Source organism: Chionomys nivalis, chromosome 10 (assembly GCF_950005125.1).
Source record: "Chionomys nivalis chromosome 10, mChiNiv1.1, whole genome shotgun sequence".
NCBI lineage: Eukaryota > Metazoa > Chordata > Mammalia > Rodentia > Cricetidae > Chionomys > Chionomys nivalis.
The window spans coordinates 38,226,491-38,242,365 of NC_080095.1; the positions used below are offsets into that span (position 1 = coordinate 38,226,491).

Consider the following 15,875-nt stretch of genomic DNA (forward strand, 5'->3'; position numbering starts at 1 on the left):
TTTCTGCCAGCCCATACAAGAGGAGCTGGGAAGACTTTATTCATTTCGGGGAAGAAAGTGAGAAAGGAATGAGACAGTATGCGGTGAAAGGCGGGGGTAATACTGACAAAAAGACGGGTAACGACATCTAGGACAGCACAGCAGTCGGACAAAGCACAGGGGGTGGATGTCCATCATTATGGGCCCAGGGCTCGACTATATCCAGACTTCTCTTTAGACTTAACAAGGAGGCTTGGGACCCCAAAGCACTGAGCTGGACGGAGTGAGAGGGTCCTAGCAGGGGACTTGCAGCTAACCCTGTGGCAACCCCACCTGCCCCGAGCTGCTGGGGGGAACGCTGTGGTACCTGGCAGGGTTAACCCTTAGCTCCCACCTACTCCTCCTAGAATAGCCTTGCCTTTTACACCTCTGGCTTCTTGGTTCTCACCTGCACATCCTTGCACTCTTAACACCACTGGCAGCATGTCAGGGTGGGGCAGGCATGCGTTAAGCCAGAATTCATTCCAGGCAGGACAGCTAGGGATACATACACACAGTCCTCAGGGCACCCACTGCACAGCTATCATCAGACCTATTCCCTTGAGCCGGAAGTCATCCCACCTGGCAGGGGATGGGGCGTAATACGACAGGACTAGACATCAGCCATGGTTGTTTTCTGAGTCTGCTCCTCAGTACCCGGTCTCTAGGCTTCATCATCGAGTCTGGGGCCAGGGAGCTGCTGCTCTGCCCACTTGGCCATGCCCACTAAGGATGGGTGGCTGGCATGAGGGAACAGGGGAGCATGGGAATGTGAGGTTTTGGAGGGAAAGGACTGGCCGGTAGCTGGGTGGAGAGGAAAGTTCTCTGAAGACGGCTTCCCAGTGTTCTGACCAACACCTCTGCCCTCACCTTGACCCTCCTCAGCCAGCAGTCCCCAAGGGCGGGTCTGAGAAGCTAAGGCAGGTGTGAGCCAGGAGCCTGGGGTCACACCTGCCAGATCCCTGTCCCTCACAGGAAGTGAGATGAAGTGATGCAATGGTGGTCACTAAGGCCCCAAAGTCCCTGCCCCTGCCTCTGCCAGAAGCCATCCAGCCAGGCCAGCCCCCAGAAAGCACAGCATGTGTAAACGGCCCCAGAGGGGAGGATGACTTGCTACATACGACTAAAGAGTAAAAAATAAAAAGCACCACGGTGGCCCATGACAGTCTTCATAGGCCGGAGGTCCTTAGCTCAGGAGAGGTGAACAGCATGGGGGGGGGGGTCACACTGGCCATCAACTGTTCCCCCACACCCGGAACAAGTCAGTGCCCCACCCACCTGCTCCCTTCTTTCCCGGGCCACATACCTAACTCCAGATCCCCTTACAGCTCTTTCTCCCATATTCTGTCACATCTTGACATTCCCAGAGACATACAGGGCTACGGATAAGCAGCCACGTTCAGATCCAAAAAAGATCTTGTCCAGCCTTGTACCGCTTAAGGTGGGCACAGGAACATGGGGATCACTGCCCTACTTCCTGAACTCTGAGGCAGATCCAATAGTCTTATGCTCCTTTGGGGCTCCAGCCATGGGCCTAGCCAGGGGTATAGCCTAGGGGAAAGCTATGCACTTCCCAGGGACCCTCTGACCCCAGGAGGAAGCAGGTGATGCAAGGGACAAAGCAGCCAGCCCCCCATGCCTCCTTGTGCTGGGTTCCACGGGCCTGGCTCTGGGTCTAGGAACTGTTGGTGTGATGGGCAGCCAACCTCTGTGCGACACAGGTCAGCAGCAAAGGCATCCCTCCTCCCCTTCCCTCTCCCCCTCCCTCCTCTCTACTTCCAGCCACCATCCATTTCCTGGCAGGCATGAGCTTCACCATTCTATCCCATTGTACCCCCTCTGGTGAGCCAGCAACCACACGCATGGTCTCTGTAGGGTGGGGTAAGGGGGATGACACAGGAAGCGGGCCCTTTCTGCCTCTGGGAAACTTAGAACTGCCACTTTTCCATGCACAGTGCCACAGGAGCCTCCCCAGAACCAGTCCAAGCTCTCTACCCGAGAGGCCTGCTATTCTCCCCTATAGCGATCATTTCTTGAACGGATTGTTAATTTTTAAAAATTACAATTCATGTTCTAATTCAGAGCCTTGGCCTTAAAAAAACAAAACAACAACAACAAAAAAAAACAAAGCAACCCCCCCCCCAAACTACCTCATAGGGTCTGCCCTGTGGGAACAGCAGAACACAGCAGCCCACTTTAACGGGGTGTGCTCTTTCTTGGACACAGTCGCCCCCCAACACTCTTCCTCATTATCCACTGGCCCTGCAGGCATTTGAGTTCGGTTGCTCTTATCCAAGCCCTCTACCCTCTGCAGTCACAAGGCAGCTGCTCTGGCTGACTCTGCTTCTCAGGAAAGCCCATTCATGGTCACCTCATCCTGCTATCCTGTCACTTAAAGCCTCCAGCAACCTGACAAGTACTGTCTGTGCTGCAGGGAACGCAGGCCCCACGCGGCCCCTTCCTGCACTGCTTCCCACTGTCTCACTTACACTCCCAGCTCCTGGGTCTCCTCCCCCAGCCCTGACAGCCCCTCTCCGGGATCTCTTGCCTGAGGGCCGGGGAGAGACAACGCCTGCTGCTGCCTGCCTGGCCTCCTCCCTTCCAGTGCCCCACGGATCCGGATGCGTCCACTCAAGTTGGCTGCCACCCCAAGCCTAACTGGGCAGCTAAGGCAGGGAAGGTGGGCCTTGGGTATAGGCATCCTGGTCTTGTTTCCCCCGCAAGGGCTGAGACGATTAGAACGGGAGAGAAGAGCCCACTCACACAACTAGAGGCCCCCACTCAGCTACCCCACCCCCAGGCAGTTTCTTAAGGTCATGGTATCCTCAGTGCGATTCTGGGTGCTCTACAAAGTCCAGCCCTTCTGCAAGGAGTCCCCAGGCTGCAGCAATAGTCAAGACTAGACTGAACCAGTCTAGTGTGCTGGCGGCCAGGAACTCTTCCCTGAACAGTCCTCTCCTTGTTTGCCTATAGCTTAATCCCACACTGGCTATGGTGACATATGGCTATGTGCCTGTGTATGTGTTGGGAGGGGCTCAGTGCTGTCAAGAGTCACACTGACCCAAGGCCTCTCCTGGGTCATAGGCTTCCATCTTAAACAGATGTGTCCTCTGCCACGTTCCTGATTTGAGGACTACATGGACCTTTCTCAGGGGGACCCCTATCCTGCTTCCCTTCCCTGGGTCATGATTCTCCATCCCGACCCCACCCCACCCTCACCCCACAGACTGGCAAGGCTCGCCAACCTCATCACTGCTGATTGGAGCACCACAGAGCCAGCAAGCCCTCCTCCCCAAGCCACAGGGTGCGCAGAGAGAGCAAGCCTTGCCAGCTACCAGCATATCCACGTGCCTTTCCCTCCAAATACCTTAAACTTCAGTTGTAGGGTTAAAACTCCAAATAAAATACTAACTGCTTCTTGGCCCAAGGTTAGGGGCTTGGCTCCGTGAGAGGGGAAGTCACCTGGGGCTGATCTGCAAGGCATCCTTCCTGCCTCCCACTCCTAGCCCACCTGATCACCAGCCCCTGCCTGAAGGAAGTAGATTCTTTCCTGCAGGTAGGTCAGGGCCTCCAGAAGCAGAGGAGGCCTGGGGGTGCTGGCAGCAGCCTCACACCCGGATCTGGTACCCATTGAGGTCTGGCATGGCTTTGGGCTCTGCAGGCTTCTTCTCCCCTGACGGCCTGCAGAAGAAAAACAGGGGGTTCAGAAGAGGATCCGGTGGTTCCTAGGGAGATGGAGAAGAGGGATGGAAGGAGGGAGGGAGGGAGGGAGGGAGGGAGGGAGGGAGGGAGGGAAGGAGGGAGAGAGGGCTGTCCAGCTGGCTTCCCTCCTCTAAGGGGTCTTTACAGCAGCAGCAAGGGTATAGGGACTGTTTCTGGAGCCGCAGTCAGTCAGCCTGGGGTGTCCTAGGTAATTCCCTGCAGCTGTCTCACAGCCTCTTGCTCAGGGTGATGGTGTTTTAGCGCCAGATGTCTGCTCAGCACCCCTCCCTTCGCAGCGGACAGGAGACTCCAGAGGGACAATTATACTTAAAGCAAGAGTCGGGATGATTTGTGGGAGAGGGCACCAGAGCAAGAGGCCTGCTCTTTAAATAGCAAATCTTGCCATTTGATCCCAGACAAAAACCCAGACCACAGGGGCAAAAGTTGTGTTCGAAGCCTTCTCTCCTGGCTGTGCAGCCTTGGGTCATAGACAGAGTCCCTTCAGCAAACGGCAGGAGTGCTCAAGGCTTTGTAGGAACCCCACAGAATCCATCCTCCCTCTTCAGTCCATCCTGCTGTCTACCTCAGACAACTGAGGGTGTTTTCTTTAGGGGAAATGGCACCACACCGCTAGAGGCAATGCCAACACACCAACGCCTGAACCCGGCATCCCACGTGACTTCCCAAAGAGAAATGGATGGGAAGAAAAGAGGAGTGAGGAGGGGCCAGGAAGAGGAGATAAGCCTCCCTTCTCACCGTCTCTCACTGCGACTGTTCCTGCGGTGCGGGCTGGACTGGGCTCTCTGTGGGGAGGAAACATCCTTCTTCCGGTCCTTGGTGGGAGAGGGAGGGCCTGTCCCCTTGCCAATCTGGATGGGGAGGAAGAAACAAAAGCATGTTTTGGGCCGCCCCTTGGCCCACTCTGCTCTGTCAGGAGTGTCCCTGGAAGCTGCCCTGGGCACTGTGCACTCCAAGCCTCAGGTGGCCTTTGCCTTGTCTCTGGGTCACCCTGGCACTTAAACCACCAGGGCAGTAGATTCTTGGTAGGGCTGTCTACTGTGAGGGTTCTGAACACAGTGTATCTGTCACTGGGCTGCCACAGGACTGGAAGACATCTTTAAAGGTAGTTGTGCCTGCCAGATGGGGCTATGGCAGATGCTCTGGGACAAGTCCTACCAGCCCGACGGTGACACTGACTATCTTAGGTCAATCAGATGCCAGACTGGTGATTATAACTCTGATTCAGAAAAACAAAATGAAAAAACAAAACGAACAAAAAAGCCGAGTCATCCTTTATGTAGTATGGTCAGCCTGCTTTGAGTTTTCTCCTCTCCCAAATGGGGAGCTGCAAAAGAAGCAACATGGGGAGTCTAGTGCTGAGCAGGCTGAGTCAAAAGCACCGAAGAAGGAATCTTTAGGCTGCCTGAAAACACTGAACGGAGGGGGCGTGGGGTGGGTGGTGGGTGGGTGGGTGGGTGGTGGTGGTGGTGGTGGTGGTGGTGCAGGGCCAGGGAGAAGGGAGTGGCTACAGCACGGAGAACCGGAGAACATCTCTGTAATGCAGGCCTAGGGCAGCATCTACCTTAGGGGAAGACAATGTTAACCACAGGGGTTTGAAGGAGCAGGTCTGAGTGCAGTCGGGCTGTGGAGGCTCACTACCCTACTCCGCCACCCTCTCAGATAGGCCAGGCACCGTTTCTTCCACTCAACACACCCTGGCCCGATGTACCATGTCCCTGGCCTTCACATATCCAAGCCTATGCTTGTGCAAAAGCCGCTCACTCCCTTCCTCCTCCTAGAGTAGGGTTCTTGGTCTGCCCACCCAAGGTTCAACTTCAACAGCAGGACTTTTTTGAGTAATGCCTGATCCTGAGTCCAAATAGATACTTCATTCTCAGGAGCCCCTACTGGTCGGGGCAAGCCAGCGAAAGCATGGAGATCCTATGAGGATGCAGGGTTGACAGTGGCCCCGGGGACCACTGCTGATCCTAACCTTGAGACGCATGTCTCGGGCGTGCCGCTCCAGCTCCTTGCGGAAGTCCTCCCGACCCAGCCGCTCCACGTCCAGCACCGAGTGCTTCCATTCAATTTGTTCCACGCTGTGGGGGTCGTGGGATACGCACTGGCCCAGCTTTACCTTCTTCAACACATGCCAGCAGCGGCCATAGGCCGCCTCGTAGTCCAGCACGAGCTCACTGAGTGTGCGGAAGGCTGGAGGTTTATACATCAGGTCCTCCCTTCGGCTCATGCCCAGGGCTCCATAGCGGCCCCCAAAGTTAACCCCCAGCACAATGTGGCGGAAGTAGTTCCCTGAGAAATAGGTCTTGAAGCTGATGGGGAAACGTTCCAGGGTGGGCATGCTGTTGGTGAGGTAACTGGTGAAGCGGTGAGTTACAGAAAGCGCCAGGGCAGAATGGCCTATGAGTGCCAAAGAGCGCCTAAACGGGACCTATCTCCCTCCCCAGCCCTGACTGGGGTCCCCCGCAGAGGGCTGCTTCTGGGGGGGGGTACTTGCCAGCTTTCCCAGGTGCTCCCCTGCCCTGGGAGGGGTCTGGGCGAGAAACCCTGTGCATCTTTGTAGGTAGTTGTGTTTTTGAGACCCCATCTGCCTTTTCTACAGATCAGCACTATCCGGACGCGCCAACAGGGGGCCTCTCGCCGGCTGCTCCAGGACTTAGAAACAGCGCGACAGCCAGAGTGCAACACTGTACCCAGATGTGGAGTGCCAAAACCAGGGTCACCTTGTCTATGCTGCTATCCAGCAGGCCTGGCATGGTAGCAAAAGGGAACACTGAGACGACAGCCTCCTCAAGGATCCTCTCTCTTGCAGGGATTCCTCCTCTCCGTGAGGCCGCTCCATGCTGGGGGGCAAGAGAACCTAGAAATGGTAGGAGCCCCGGAGCCCTGAAGACCCTCCCCTTCTACAGCAGGCAGCCAAGGCACTCTGAACCACTCCCAGGCCCCAGGAAGGATACATTCCCAGGATCACAGCTTCCAGGCATTTGATTGGCAGAGCCTCTTTGGTCATTTCCTTGGCCAGGTCCATCAGCCTATGAGAAAGGGAGGCGGAGCTGTGTGGAGAGCGTTTTCAGGCCCCTCAAGCTCTATTTGGTGAGGAGCCAGAAAGACTAGGCTGAGACTGCTCACCAAGCCGTTATCCTCCCGGGCCTGGTGTTTCCTTCCCCCTCCCAAGTCTAGCGTCTCAGGGGGTGACTAGGGGCAGGGCCTGGAGCTCAGGAAGTAGGCCTACTCTCTGCACTTCCCTCCATTCGCTTCTTCCTCTCTGGCCTGGCTCCTGCTTAGACTTCCCGGAGAGGGGAGCATGAATGGTGGGTCCCATGCAATGCAATAGGGCTGAGGGGAGGTGAGAAGCTTAGCATTGATGGTTTCCCTTCCTGAGCACAGCCAGCAAACATGCCTCATCCAACCCCAGCGGCCGAAGAACTTGCTAACTGATGGAAAGTACTCTCTGCAGCCTGGATGTAGGATCTCGGAAAGACAGCGGTCCCTGCCTGCCCCTGAACTTGGAATTTAGCCCCCCTCCCTTTTGTTTTTCAAGATAGGGTTTGTCTGTGTAGCCCTGGCTGTCCTATCCTGGAGTTCACTCTGTTGACCAGGCTGGTCTTGAACTTAGAGATCCGCCTGCCTCTGCCTCCCAAGTGCTGGGACTAAAGGTGTGGGCCATCACCACCTGGCAAAAATTAGGCCATTTCAAAACAGCCTGTCCTCCAGGTCTGGGGCCTCAGCTTAGCCACTGGCATTGCCTGGGACTCCTGTATCCTATGGGAAGATGGGATGGGACACCAGCACACAGCAGCAACTGACGGACAAGAGCAAAGCCCAGGATCAGAGAAGGTGGGTTCGACCCAAGAATTTCTAGACCAGGCAATTAATTAAATAAGCAATTCAGGGCATCCCCCACCCCCTGCCACAACTAAGCACCTTAAAACAGACTGTCTAGAACAAGAGATTCGGTCTATATGCTGAGTCTGCATGCTGAGTCACGACAGGCTAGGAAGTGAGAGATGCAGTCTCTTTCCTGTGGGATCTGATGCTTAGACACTGGACTTTCTACTTCATGACAAGGAGAATCCAGGACAAACTGGGTAAGTATATAGGTACCATGTGATGCAGAGTGCATGGGAGGCTTTAGGAAAGAAGAGGGAGAGGTTCTTCCCTGTTCCCACACCAATCCCGCCCGCCCTGCCCACAGCACCTACCAGACAATCTGGGGAGGGGGGTTACCCTACTTACTAGTTCAGCTGAGCTTTGCTTTCCTAAGCCTTGGGTGGCTATGTCATCGGGATTTCCCTTCCCAGCGTAGTGCCCTTCCCCCATCCTATGGCTGACTTTTCTCAGGAAAGTCCCCGCCTACCTTCTTAAACTGTCATTCAAAGGCAAACCACCGAGGTTCCCTAGTGATCAAACCCACGGGGAGGGCGGGAGAAACCCTGAGAGCCCAGCCAGAGGCCTGGTACTTACCCTGTCAGAGGTCTGCTCTTCTTAATTTCAAAGAACTGTGTCCCTGTGTGATTGTACCTGGGGACAGTGGTTAAGGGCTTCCCGGCTTGGTCGGGAAAGCTGTGTCTTTCCCTTGACTGCCACCCCAGAGGCCAGGATAGCTACAGAAGAACCCCTTTGCAACATCTGCCACAGAGCACCATACGGACCACTTAGGACTTGTTCTCTGGGAAGAGGGGCTAGGGTCCAGCATGGGGGTTCTCTTTGCTCTCGCGGTTCTTCTCCCCACTCTTTGCACTCTCCCTCGTCCTCTCCTGCCCTCCTGTCTCAGCACAGGACACTGAGTGGGCAGCCAGTCCAGCGGGGCTGAGAAAGTAGCCTTAGCTGGGGGCAGCTCCTTGGAGTGCTGGGTTTTCCAAACAGCTAAGAAAGCTGGAAGGCCACCACCTCCCCTGTGCCAGCTAGTTTTATGTCAGCTCAGCACAAGCTAGAGTCATTTGGGAAAGGGGAACGTCAATTGAGAAGACGCCTCTACTAGACTGGCCTGTGATGAGTTCTCTTAGTGACTGATGTGGGGAGGGGGCCCAGCTCATTGTGTGTGGCGCAACCCCTGGGCTGGTGGTCCTGGATGTTCTAAGAAAGCAGGATGTATGAACCACAAGGAGCAAGCAAGTAAGGAACACAGAGCCCAGGACACATGGCTCTCGGGCAGAAACTTCAGGGGCCCAGAGCAGAGACATAACGGAACTGACCTGCTATCAGGGAAAAAAAGTTCCAAGAATTGGGAGAAAACTTCAAGCTATGGATAATATATCTTGGAGCAAAAGGTCCCTTTCCCTCCCCCATCCTCCCAAACCCAGCACTGCAATAGCCCCAAAGAGCTTCTTCCGTCCCTTTGCTGGGGCAGGATGAATGACAGCTGACACCCTTTTCTCATCAAGCTACTTAGGAAGCTCCTTCTCTCCGCGTGCGCACACACACACACACAAACACACACAGGCATGCACATGCACGCACACACGCATGCGCACACACAAACGCAGCATGCACGTGCGCGCGCACACACACACACACGCACGCACACACACGCACACATGCAGAGCATGGGGAAACTGGTGCTGGAGAAGCTGGAGCGGGTCCAGCACTCAGACACAGCCTTGGCAGCTCCAGGGAACAAAAATGCCAGCGAATGGCAGCTCTGGAGCTGGGAGGGAGCTGGCCCTGAGGATCCCTATCCAGGCCCCACTTGGTCTTTGGGGCTGTCACTAAGTGGTGGCCACGGCTCCGGACCCAAGAGGATACTGCAGCTCCCTGATGTAGCGCTGCACGGCTTCCAGGCGCTCGGGGATGGGTGTCGTCGGCTGGAAAGTAGGCACACTTGGTATGGGAATCTAGGGACAGATGGAGGAAAGAAGCTCTGTCACATGGATAGGCACACCCTGGAGCTTCCAGCACCCCCAGAGCAACAGCCAGGGGAGGCTCCTACTCTGAGCCTCTTTCCCTGGGAACCTTTCTTTCCCAAGCTTCCTCCCAGGCCTCCAGCTTAGCCATCCCTGATACCTGACTGTACTTCTAATGTGGAACTTAGGTTGACCTTGAAATTTTATGCTGTTAAATAATTTTAGAAAAAATAGGAGGATCCACTGACTGACTATATTAAATTTAAAATATGCATTATTGATGCTTAACAAGAATGTCCGTATTGGGGCTAATTTGTTTGGGTTTGGGGGGTTCACTCTGGTCTATGGCTTGGATGTGGCAAAGGTGTTAGGCACTTTTCCCTGGGTAGGTTCTAGATAAAAGTATTGGGGTACTGCAGGCACACCCTGGGAAAGGCAGAAGGCAGTTCTCAGGATTGTCATCAAAGGGGCGGAACCAGCTCCTCCTTCCTATGGCCTCTTGCATCCAGTGTGATCTGCCTCTCCATGCTCCTGTCATGATGTCATCCACTGCCATCAGACCTTCCACAGTCTCAACCAACACAGGCCCCTCCAGTCCCCAAAGATGCAAGCCAAATAAACCTCATTTCTTCCTAAGTGTCCTGCCTCAGGCATTTCATTATCGCAATGAGAAGACAGCCTAATACACTGTGGCTCGGGCACTAGATCAAAACTGGTTTCCACAGTGTTCCATTCTACTGCGTGGTACCGTAAGCTAGGGGATCTATCCTAGACCGGTGGATATGACATCGGCCAGGGATGTCCGTGGCAGGACAGGTGTGCCAGGACTTCCAAAGCCCCAACCTGAACTGTCAAGGAGTGTGGCAGTGGGAGGGGGGACAGTGTGGGATCTTGCTTCAAAGCACCCTTTCCCCACCCACTCCACATCTTACTAGTAAGTTCCCATCATTTCCCAGTAGGCTGCCATTGGACCACACAGAATTTGCCCATGACCACCTAGCTGCAAATGTACCAGGAATTCCAAGTAAGTACACTCAGGGTGGGGCTGTAGGGCGAGGAAGGACTCATCGTTGGTATAAGACGCTGGGCCCAAGAAGGATTTTACAATACTCTAGTCGCTGTGGCTGGGCTCTGTCGGGAAGGGAAGTAGACACACTGGTTATCGCCAGACACTTGTCTCTAGGGTGCTTCTGGCGGTGGGAGACCAGGACCGTGTCTCTGGCAGATACTGTTCCATTCCATAGGGTGCAGATGCAGGAAGAAAGGGCCCTAGCTCAGAGACAGTCTAGCATGTCTTTCTTCCCTCTTCCCTCCCCAGGGTCCTTTGCTTCCTGTCTGGGCAGTCTCTAGCAGCAGATACCACAGCCTGGGGAGGTTACTTCCCCTTCCACATCAGTACCATCTTCAAACTGGCACCGTCACTTATAGCCGCCTGCGGGAGACAAGCTCAGGGTGGGCCCTACCTTCACCTGTCTGTCAAACATGACCTAGGATCCTAAGCGTGTCTTAGAGACCACTTTCCCAAGGGCAAAGCTTGATCCCGGAACCAGACAGTCCAGGGTTGTAGGACAATCCTACTGAAAGGATCCCTCAGGCCAACACAACAAGGATGCTTGCGGGGGGGGGAGAGCCTATGGCTGGACTTGGGGCTGAGTCAGGAAGACTTAGTGATGACCAGAGCGGAACTGGCTCTGCTATGGAATCCAGCTCTGTGATTTCAGTGATGTCCTGAACAGCAGTGCCTCAGAGAGCTCATTGGTGAATGTTCCTCACTTGTGAAAGTGCAGCCACGGAATCTGCCTGGGGTATCACCGAGCTACTGCAAGCAGACACCTCAGGACACTGCCCAACACCTGGCTACCGATGTGTGCCAAGGACAGTCCAGCACACTCTGCCCTGGGCTATCTGGCCCTCTAGAGACGCCTGGATGTCCATCTGCAGGTGCTCAGTGGTCAAAGCCACAGCCAGATCTTCAGCATCAGGGTTGGGTCAGTGGTTGCTGGACTTTCAAAGGGGATAACAGCTGGAAACAGCTAGAGAAATTCTCACGAAGGAGCATAGCCTGCTGCTGGCTTCTGGATGCTTCCGGAAACTGTTACGTTTGGGCTCACTCTCGCAGATACTGCAAGTGCTTGTGGCTTGCTGCATGCCCTTGCTATGGAGGGGACCCTATTAGACGCTCACCTAATGAGGTGTTACGTGCTTTCCATGACCAGTTCATCTCAACATCCCCATAAGTGGGCACTGCCGCTGATCAGTACACTGGCAGCTGGGGATGCTGAGGGGCAAGGATGCTGTACACCTTCCTCTTGAAAGTAGTTATGAGATAGCAAGGGTGAGAAGACATGGTGGCTTCCCCTGCAGAGAACTGCCTTTCACTGCACTGCCCTGCTGCTGTGGATCCAGCTTCCTGCAGAGGCTTAGCCTGTAAAACTCGGGGAAAGCAGGTGGGGGCATGGGAAGCTGTAGCAAAATGAGGGAGAGGACAACACACCCCAGCCCCTCCTGCCAGCTGCCGTACGCTTGCTGTTCCCATATCTCTTACTTTCCTGTAAAGATGCCAAAAAGTATGGATCATTATGAGAGAAATCACCCAATGCTATTGTTTGGCTCAAGTGGTCTGTTAAGATAATGTGTATCTTAAGAAACCGTTCCCGGGCCCATCAAGAACAGTGTGACGTCTGAAGCAGGCCACCAGGGAGGGGAAAGGCCAGGCTCAGGCCTTTCTGCGGTTCACAGTATGACACCCAATATTTGCTGCTCTTCTCCACAGCCTCTAGGGCTCCTCCACATTCCCTGGACCAAGTTTCCAGTTGAGCTTCATGGTTCCTCACTTCCTCCATCTGAGACACTTTCCCAAAAAGCTTAAAGTTTCAGAATTCTCTCTGACTTTCTCACCTGACTCCATACTTTCCTCTCTAACAAACAGCTGATCCTTCGAACCTGTCCTTTCTTCCTGAGCATGAGGCCTGAGGACCAATCACTGTTGAAGACACTAATGGATTGAGTCCTCCAAAGCAGTGACCATTCTGCCACTCTCCTATGGTCCAATCCAGACAGAACCAGGAGGACTGGATGCTGTGGGGGATGTGTGTAGCCTTGGCCTCATCAGCCTGATACTTTGGGTGGCCTCTTGTCTCCCTCCTCACAATAGTCCTGGTTTCTCGTTTCACCCTCTCCACCACCAGCCCATTTTTCAGATAAGAAAACTGTGGCTCAAGCAGGCTGGAGCGGATTGCCTTGAGCTCATATGGGCAGGCAGGAGATCCAAAACAATACCTAAATTCCGCGATGTCACACTTTCTTGTTTGGGAATTTGTCCCAAGGTCAAAAAAAAAAAAATCAAAGCAGGATCCCAAAATTTGTGTTTTAGAATGTTCGACAGTGTTCGTTTTAAGGATAAGACAGTGGAAACAATGTCCAGTTCAGATTAGCTAAATAAATGAGAGGACTCTGATGTAACTATTCAAAGTCAGTCTAGCTTATTCCCCTGGGAGGCATTAGGCACTAGGAGCTCAACCTTCAACCTCAGATTATCTTTCCCCCAAACAGTTTTCTGATGGCTATGCCAATAACCCAGTGAAAGCAACACAGGCCTGGTCCCCAGGCATCAGGAACTCCATTCTCCCCTCTCTTCCTTCAGGACTAAGCTATAGGTCTGATTTCTGACCAATGGCCTCAGTACGTGAAACAGTGCTTCCTTAGACAAAACATAAACATTAACACACACACGCACACATGCACGCACACACTATAGCACTGCACAGCCCAGCACAACCCAAACACCCTTTCATTTAGCAAACACACATAAGCGCCCGCCCTGTGCCAGGCACACAGGAGACCTCAAGAAGACAAAGATGAATGAGACAGAGCCTCCCCTTCCTGAGCAGCACCATGGAGGCACTGTTGTGGCAGAGGAGCTCTAGTCAATGCAGAACACTTTGCTCCTCTCTTCCCACAGGGTCACTGCTACGCCCCTGAATCTGGTACCCAACAGAGCTGAGCATCTGGAGCCCTAAGATCTGGTGCTGAATCCCAGCTCGGCCACTTCCCATGTACCTTTTGAGTTTCTCATCTTAAAAGGGAGTCCAAACTACTTCCTTTGGACTGTTGCTGGTCAAATTAAGTAGATAATATATGAAAATATTTTCTCATCATACAAAGTCATTCATCATTAGTCTCATTGTTTTTTGGCTTGTCAAATGTCCTGAGCCAGAAAGATGCCAAACCACATTGGTTCCCCAGTTCACCTGTGGTCCTACCCAGAAAGTCATGGGAGATGGCCTCCTGGAGATAGGGCACTGAGTCTTCCTCATCAAATGACCCCGAAAGCACTGGAAAGAAAGTTCTGGACAGGTGCCACCTACCTATATTAAAAAAAAAAATCTTACCAATGGTCCCCTACTGTTTCCATCAGAAGCAAGATGTGGGTTATTTTCTTAGCTTCAAGGTCAATAAAACCCATCTTCATTGTGCCTGCCCGCTCCCTGTCTTACCTTGGGAAGGTCCGTGGCCCCACGGATCCGCAGGGCCACCTTCTCTCCATCCGGGTGGATCTTGGCCACATGCTTCCACATCCTTTCCCAGGTGGCTTCGTCCACTGGCAGTCCACCTCGGTTGACGAAGAAAGGGACACCTCCATCTCGTAGGTCCTCTTCCCCTTCCTCTTCTGGTTCCTCGTCTCTCTGTGCTGAGGCCCCTTCGCTGGTCTCCAAACGTTTAATGCCAGAGTGGGAGGCGGCAGCAGCAGCAGCACTGGCGGCTGCATTCGGGGAGGCACCGCTGCTGCCACTCGGGACCACCTTCTTTCCCCCTGGCATCCCTAAATCCTCGATGGGGGTGGGAGGATATATCAGGAGGCGGGAAAACTAAGTGCCTCACAGGAGGCTTCCCACACACCCGCTATAAAGATAACACATGGCCAAACAGTGCCGGGCGCCTTTAAGAAACCAGGGCGTGGCTCCTATACAATAAAATACTATTTGGTAAGAAAGAATCAGCGCATCAGCTTGGAGTGATGGCCAGGTGGGTTGCCTAGGGTTCGCTTTAGAAGCCCTGTTTTGTTAGAAAAACTGGATGAAGAGAACACACCCCAACTTGGCAGTCTGTACAAAGCACCCCCATTTGGCAGCAAGAACAATGATCCGCAGCGATCTAGAATGGCTGAGAGGAGAAAAGTGGGGTTCCGGGGGTGGGGAGACTGAGGCCAGACAGCTCTTGAAGCAATGCTGAAAAGGAGGCCCAAGGCACCGGTGCCCACTCCCCGTTTTGGAGAGAAGAAATTCTTCTACGGAATCCTTGCACACTCACACTGGAGCGAGCGGAGGGGGCCCGCGTGAGCTCCCAGTCTGGACCCCAGGGATCGGGGATGCGGGGGGGGGGGGGGGACGCGGCGCCGGGGGCGACTTCTCTGTCGCGACCCTTCCGGGTGCCAAGACTCGCAGCTGGCGGGGCGGGGAGGGGGCGCGCGCCGCCGCACACATTCCACGCCCGCCTCCCGCACAAAGTGGAGCTTTGTCTAGATCCCCTAGCCCCTAGCCCCGGGGAACAGCAGTAAAGAGGGCGGAGGGGAAGGGCGCGGCGGGGAGGCAAGGGGTGGGGGAGCTCGGGCCCTGCTATCCCCGGCCTGGAGCGGATCAGCGGGGGTACCGGGGGCACCTGGCGCGGCTCGGTCCCAGCTGAGCCAAAGAGGGACGCGGGGCCCCAGGCTCAGCCATCGTGGGGAGCGGCTCTGGCGACTCGCGGGGGACCAGGCTGAGGTCGCTGAGCGGCAGACTGGCCACTCGCCACCAGCTTCAGCATGAGCGGTTGGAGGATGCTGCACTGGGGTTCCCACGGCCAGGCTGAGCCGGGCTGGGCGCGCGGGGTGCGAGGGCAGGTCCGTAGGCTCCGCCCGCGGCGGAGAGTGACAAAGCCCTGGAGGATGTCGGTGCACCGATCCCCAGGGAGCAGCAGCCTATGAAGGTGCAGCCCGCCGGCCGATGGCGGCGTCCCGGCTCGGCGAAGCAGAAGCCACCGCTGCCGCCGGCCGGGTCCCCCGTGCCTCCCGCCGCCCACCAGGCTCGACTCTGGCCCGCGCCGCGCATGCGCCCCGTCCCCCCCTTAAAGGGCCAGCGCGTTCCCGCCGGGTCCTCCTGCTGCCGCCACCCCACTACCCCGCATAGCTACAAGTTATCACAGGACTGTCCTGAACGTTCCCTCCTTCTCACCTCTCTCTTAGGGCGTTGAGAAGTGGGTGCAGAGCTGCGGAGGAAGTTTACACCCCGCCACATAGAGCGCAAACTCCTGGGGGAT

At 55.0% G+C, this 15,875-nt stretch overlaps 1 protein-coding gene across 1 annotated transcript; it reads right to left on the reverse strand.

Annotated features, from left to right (window-relative positions):
• Vash1 (vasohibin 1) lies at positions 1 to 15,656 on the reverse strand. Its single transcript, XM_057782410.1, has 7 exons — positions 14,078 to 15,656; positions 9,484 to 9,572; positions 8,203 to 8,259; positions 6,696 to 6,770; positions 5,714 to 6,095; positions 4,477 to 4,589; positions 1 to 3,699 (listed from the first exon to the last, which is right to left on the reverse strand). Exons 1-7 carry the CDS (start codon positions 14,399 to 14,401, stop codon positions 3,627 to 3,629), a joined length of 1,113 nt encoding a protein of 370 aa, XP_057638393.1. The 5' UTR covers positions 14,402 to 15,656; the 3' UTR covers positions 1 to 3,626.
• Positions 15,657 to 15,875: the final 219 nt, after the last annotated feature.